This window comes from Cyrtonyx montezumae, unplaced genomic scaffold (assembly GCF_038088225.1).
Source record: "Cyrtonyx montezumae isolate F1298 unplaced genomic scaffold, pur_monq_1.0 scaffold_3, whole genome shotgun sequence".
NCBI lineage: Eukaryota > Metazoa > Chordata > Aves > Galliformes > Odontophoridae > Cyrtonyx > Cyrtonyx montezumae.
In genome coordinates, this window is record NW_027072034.1 from 95,978,071 (window position 1) to 95,983,495 (window position 5,425).

The 5,425-nt window shown below is 40.1% G+C and overlaps 1 protein-coding gene across 2 annotated transcripts; it reads right to left on the bottom strand.

The window, feature by feature from the left end:
* Nucleotides 1–735: 735 nt before the first annotated feature.
* On the bottom strand, nucleotides 736–4,184 carry LOC136051598 (C3a anaphylatoxin chemotactic receptor-like). Of its 2 annotated transcripts, none has more exons than XM_065741099.1 (2): nucleotides 4,121–4,184; nucleotides 736–2,405 (listed from the first exon to the last, which is right to left on the bottom strand). In XM_065741099.1, the coding sequence occupies exon 2, from the start codon at nucleotides 2,359–2,361 to the stop codon at nucleotides 1,099–1,101; it is 1,263 nt and encodes a 420-aa protein (XP_065597171.1). In that variant the 5' UTR covers nucleotides 2,362–2,405; nucleotides 4,121–4,184; the 3' UTR covers nucleotides 736–1,098. The 2 variants fall into 2 exon arrangements, with proteins under 2 accessions (XP_065597171.1, XP_065597170.1); XM_065741098.1 differs by having other exon boundaries at nucleotides 736–2,512; nucleotides 4,121–4,169.
* Between the last annotated feature and the right edge of the window lie 1,241 nt (nucleotides 4,185–5,425).

A 5,425-nucleotide genomic window follows, 5' to 3' on the forward strand; every position in this document is an offset into this window, starting at 1 on the left:
GAACAATCCCAGCTCCCTCAGCCGCTCCTCATAAGACTTGTGCTCCAGACCCCTCACCAGTTTTGTTGCCCTTCTCTGAACACGCTCCAGGGCCTCAATGTCCTTCTTGTAGTGAGGGGCCCAAAACTGAACACAGTACTCGAGGTGCGGCCGTACCAGAGCTGAGTACAGGGGGATGATCACCTCCCTGCTCCTGCTGGCTACACTATTTCTAATACAGGCCAGGATGCTGTTGGCCTTCTTGGCCACCTGGGCACACTGCCGGCTCATGTTAAGCCGAGCATCAACCAACACCCCCAGGTCCTTTTCCTCTATAATATGTTTGGCTGGTGCTGAGCAGTGGGTGTATGCCTAGGCCCCAGCTGGGCCTCTCAGCAGGGCAGAGCTGCTGTCATGATGACACAGAGCAGGAGGTGGCCACACTGTGACCTGTTCCAGGCTGCATGAGAACACTGGGTCACAGGTTGGATATGCCTGCCCTAAAGCACTTGAACTCTGTCGGAATTTGGAGCAGGAAGGATTAATTCATAAAAGTATGTCCAAGATAAACCATGATACCTTGGACATTTACCAGGACATAAAAAAGTCAGTTCAGCGCAGCCAACTGGACCATGTGCAGTTCCTTTCCTGTAGCAAAATGTAGCACTTTTTGTACCTCTCCAGGTATCTTCAGAAAGGAACTCAGACCCAAGTATAGTCAAAGGAGAGACACCAGGGTTGGTTTCATCTGCATTTTATTAGAAACGGAAGATGCAGAACGTCTTCAATAGACATATGCAAATAACTGATTACTTTCTTATTTAGTAGATTAGAAGTTGAAGCACATGATTGCACCACAAATAATTCTGCAAGCCTTCTTTACTCTTTAGAGTACTCCAGATCTCCGGCTTCACTAGCCTTCCATCAGAGGTTATTTCTCTTAGTATTTCCAACTTCACATCTTTCTATAGTAGGAAATAAAGTGGATTAGCAGATCTGATGTGAACCATCCCTGTGCTCTGTGTGCAACTCTGTTTAGTAATCAGATGTGTTGTGAAAAAATAAGTGGATAGTCATTGATGTAGAGTTCTTTCTGTAGTGATGATGGGACGTCCTGCATTAGACTGTGGTACTAACATCCTTGTCTTTTGATGTCTTGCTTCTGTCAAGAGCGTAAGGGGTTGAACATGTTGGCTCCTCAGTAAAGACTCCTTCCAAGACTCCTTGCAGTGATTGCCTTGCCTTTGCCCTGAAGTCCCGCCCCACAAAAACATAGAGCAGAGGGTTGATGCAGCTGTTGGTATATGCAAGTGCTACAGAGAGGTGATCCCAGAGGATCAGTGACTCCTTCAGTCCTGTACCAGGAGTAGCCACAAGGGACAGAATCCCAACTATATGATATGGAATCCAGCAGATGAAAAATGCAGCTACCACAAGAATGATTGTTCTCAGCATCTTGCTTCGTGGCTTGTGATAGTTACTTGTATGCATCCTGAAAGCAATAAGGGCATAGCAAACTGCCATTATGCCAAAGGGAATTATGAAGCCAAAGACAGCCCTAGTGATAGTTATTACAACTAAGGCATGGCCTACAGGATAATCATCCATCAAGGAGTATCCCAGTGAGTCATTACCATTGTAGATACTGTCAAAATCAAGCAAATCAGGAGGAAAATCAAGTAGCTTTAAATTGAGGTCACTGTTGGATGATACAGGCAAGTTGGTATTAGGTAGATCACTATGGGATTCCAATAACCTGATGTCAGGATAGGCAGTCGAATTTAAGAAGGAGGTCAGATCTACAGTTGGATGAGAAAGGTGAGCTGCAGCAATTATGTGTTTGTTGGTGGATATGCTGTTTGCCTGAAAATCTGGATAATTTTCAGTAGGCTGATGAGCAAAGATGGAACTAGCATATGTGACAGCTGGTACTAAAGGTGAGTATTTGTCCAGTAACTCAGTTACAGGATAACTGTCATCCATATAATCTAGTATTTCATAATCTCCAAAATTGTACCCACACTCAGTTTTGCCGCCATCAGTGACAATGTTGCGGTAGTGAAAGACAGGACAACAGAAAATGAAGGCCAGGATCCAAATGCCACTGCATACTAGTGAAATAAACTTAACTGTTCGATGATTTTGACACCAGACAGGTTTCATGACTAGGAGGCACCGATCAATGCTGATCACCATGAGTAGGAAAACACTAGCAAACATGGTAAAGATTATGACTGATGGGATGACTTTGCAGAGAAACCAACCATACGGCCAATGTTCATTGAGGAACAAGTGAACAATGAAGAATGGCAAAGACAAACAGCACATGAAGTCAGCCACAGCAAGGTTTAGGAACCAGACGATGTTCACAGTCCTCTTCATTTTCAAACCAGCTACCCAGATGACCAACCCATTGCCTGGGATACCTATGATGAAAACGAGGATGAAGATAACAAGGGAGCCGATGGATTCTGGTGCATAATATACAGCATCCTGTTCGTGTGAACTGCTGTTTACCAGGAGTGGAGGCATTCTGTAGTTATAAAACAGAGAACAAATTGGTAGGCAATACATACCCACCTCCCCAGATTCGTTTTCTGTACTGAAGGAACTCTGAGCCAGGAAACAGTACTGAGCTGGATAGATACAAAGGCATCAGTCTACACTAGTTTGCACTGAAGGCTTACTTTTTCTAATCTGGCAATTACACAGCTTCATCATTCTTATAGTGGTAAGCCACTATAAGAATGTTCAATAAGATCCACTATTCAAACAGGAGATTTGTATACACTTATATTCTTCTATTTCTGTCACCCTTTTTGATTTCAGCCTTGTTCTTTTTATTCTCCACTGAAGTTCTCACTTTATTTGTATGCCCACAAAATCACCAGTTTTCTTTCCTGATCAACTTCCTGCTTAGTATATAATTTTCTTTTTCAGAATGATGCCAGTACTTTAGTTTCTTTTCCCTTTCAAATGAGCAATCTCTTCCTGGCATAACCAGTGGAATAGATCTTGGTTTAGAAAGCAATGCTTGTCTTACTGAAATAACCCTTCTCCCCTTTCAGAACATTATAAATAGAACAGATAAGAAAGCAACTGTATTTGTTAAAGGACATTTTTAAGGAAGTCTCAGTAAGCATTTCCTTCTCCTTTCTTTTCTAGCTTATGTATAATGTTCTGAGCTCTTTGCTAGATCTTTGGTAAGCTAGTCTTGATATGGAGAAAGGCAATTAATTAATGGTTTAAGAATGACAGACAGAGATGCAGTTGAGGTAAGAAAGAATAAAAAGCAATAGTAATACCATTATTGAACAATTTGGGTTTAAGAAAAGCTGTTTTATTGCATGAAAGTGAAGTTGAGTCATGGAAAATCTCAGAGTGATTTTAAAACTATGGGAGGTGGCAGTAGAAAAACTTGATTTGTTCAGTTATTCTTGGACTTAGATACTAGTAAATTAAGAAGAGAAAGTTAAGAAAAGCCAAAACAGGTCAGAGAAAAAGGCTTGGTACAAGTACGTTAACGCCTGTAAGCATTAACAAAATTGTTTTTAAAATCCATGTTAACTACACTCTTGCCAAATCAATAAAGACAGTTATGTTGCTGAATGATCACTAAAAGAATTTCCAAAAGGCAAAGAAACTGTATAGGCAAGAGTTGAATACAGCCTGCACAAGTAGCTGAGATTACATGAATGAGAAAACCAAGTCTGGTTCTATTTACACCTCTATTATGCCAGTAATTAGGTGCCAGTCACAGACTGCAAAATGCAGGTCTAAATCTACAGTATTGTGAAAAACAAAACAAAATAAAAACAACCGCATCCAAATAAGCAATCTCTTGTATAACATATAGTCTAAGTGTAGAGTACATCACTTTATCATTTGAAATGCTTCGTCACAAAGAAAATTATATAAATGTTTGCAACAGACATTGCAATTAACATTTTTTGGTAACAAATGCTCACGGACTTTTAGGTGAGTGTGACCTGTAAAGAAAGCTATGAACTAAGTCATTGGAAAGCAGCAGTTATAAAGGTGGAAGTGAGAACTGAGGGGGGGAACAAAGGTACTCAAGAGTAAATTATGAGAAAATGCACACAAAAGAAGAAAGCAGGACTCTGTAGATTATTATACCTACCCCAGAGAAGCAAGGATTGCAGTGCATCAGGGAACAAGAACCATCTGTCCTGTCACCAGAGTGACTGCAAAAAGAGAAATTCATTACATTTTAGGAACCGTTTTTTTTTTATTTTTCCCTGATTTGCATGTGTGTAAAATAACCTTCCCACTCTGAGGGTGAGGCTTACAAGTGACTCTTATTTGAAGCTTTAGAGGCAATTTGAGGTAAATAACAAAACAAGAAAACTATAAGATGCTGTTTCAGCACTGTCAAAATAAAATACTGTCCTAAGTCAAAGAAAATCAGGAAGCTGAAGAGTAATAATCATATACACCTACTTTAAACTTGCCAAGAAGACACAAGATCTCAGTGCCAAATAGTTATCTCAGCTACTAACATAACAGTGAAATTCTCTTCATTTACTTCATAAATGGCATGATACCATCAGGTGTCCGATCTGTTGTTTTAGAGCCACTTCATCTTTCATCAGATCAGCACATTCATCTAGCTAATCCAGTTTCTTATCATTCTGTATTCTTAACAATTCAGATCAGCATCTGTACCAGACTGAGAAAATTTAATTCATGAAATACAGGACACTGTACTCAAGAAACCATAATTGTTTGTATCAAAGGAATTTCAATCTGTTTTCTTACCTTTTAGTACAGCAGTATGGTAAATGTGGTTGTTGTTGTTGTTGAGTTTTTTTGTGCATGATTTTTTTTTTCCAAGGAAAAAGAAAACGGAACTTGTCTGATGAAATGTTAGAAGTTTTAGAACTGGTCAACTGAAATGCTAATACCACAAAATGTTGTCAGCCTATAAGAAAAGCTAAGGCATTTAAAACAAGTAATAATAGGGTTCCCCCTCCAACAAACCTAATCTGAGAAATCAAGAAAGTACTAGCAGAAATAGCAAAGCACAGCTGTACAAGAATTGGCCTCAGAACTTCAATTTTAATCTGGATAACTATGGAGAGTTCTGCTTCCAAGCATGTTATCTGTTCTGTGCAACACGCTAATGCTGACTCAAACACAAAACATGCAACCACAAACAGGAAGGCAGGCCGAAATTGTCTGTTCCTCTAAAGATAGATGGACTGTCAGCAGCCTGCAAGGATGATTCCTCTATCTGCATCTATTCTCAGCTGCTGCTTTTCCTGAGGGAATTCAGAGACCTGGTTAGAAGGGGATCTGTGCAGTGGTGCCTTGTTGAGAGGAATTTATTCCTCTGTATTTCTGTTGGCCAGAGGATGCACACACTTTTCACGACCATGTGAAAAGTAAATGAGTAGCTCCAGTCAAACCTTTTTCCTTGCAAGAA

Excerpts from the sequence above, each read along its gene's own strand:
- LOC136051598 (XM_065741098.1), bottom strand. The coding sequence starts at position 2,511 with ATGCCTCCACTCCTGGTAAACAGCAGTTCACACGAACAGGATGCTGTA.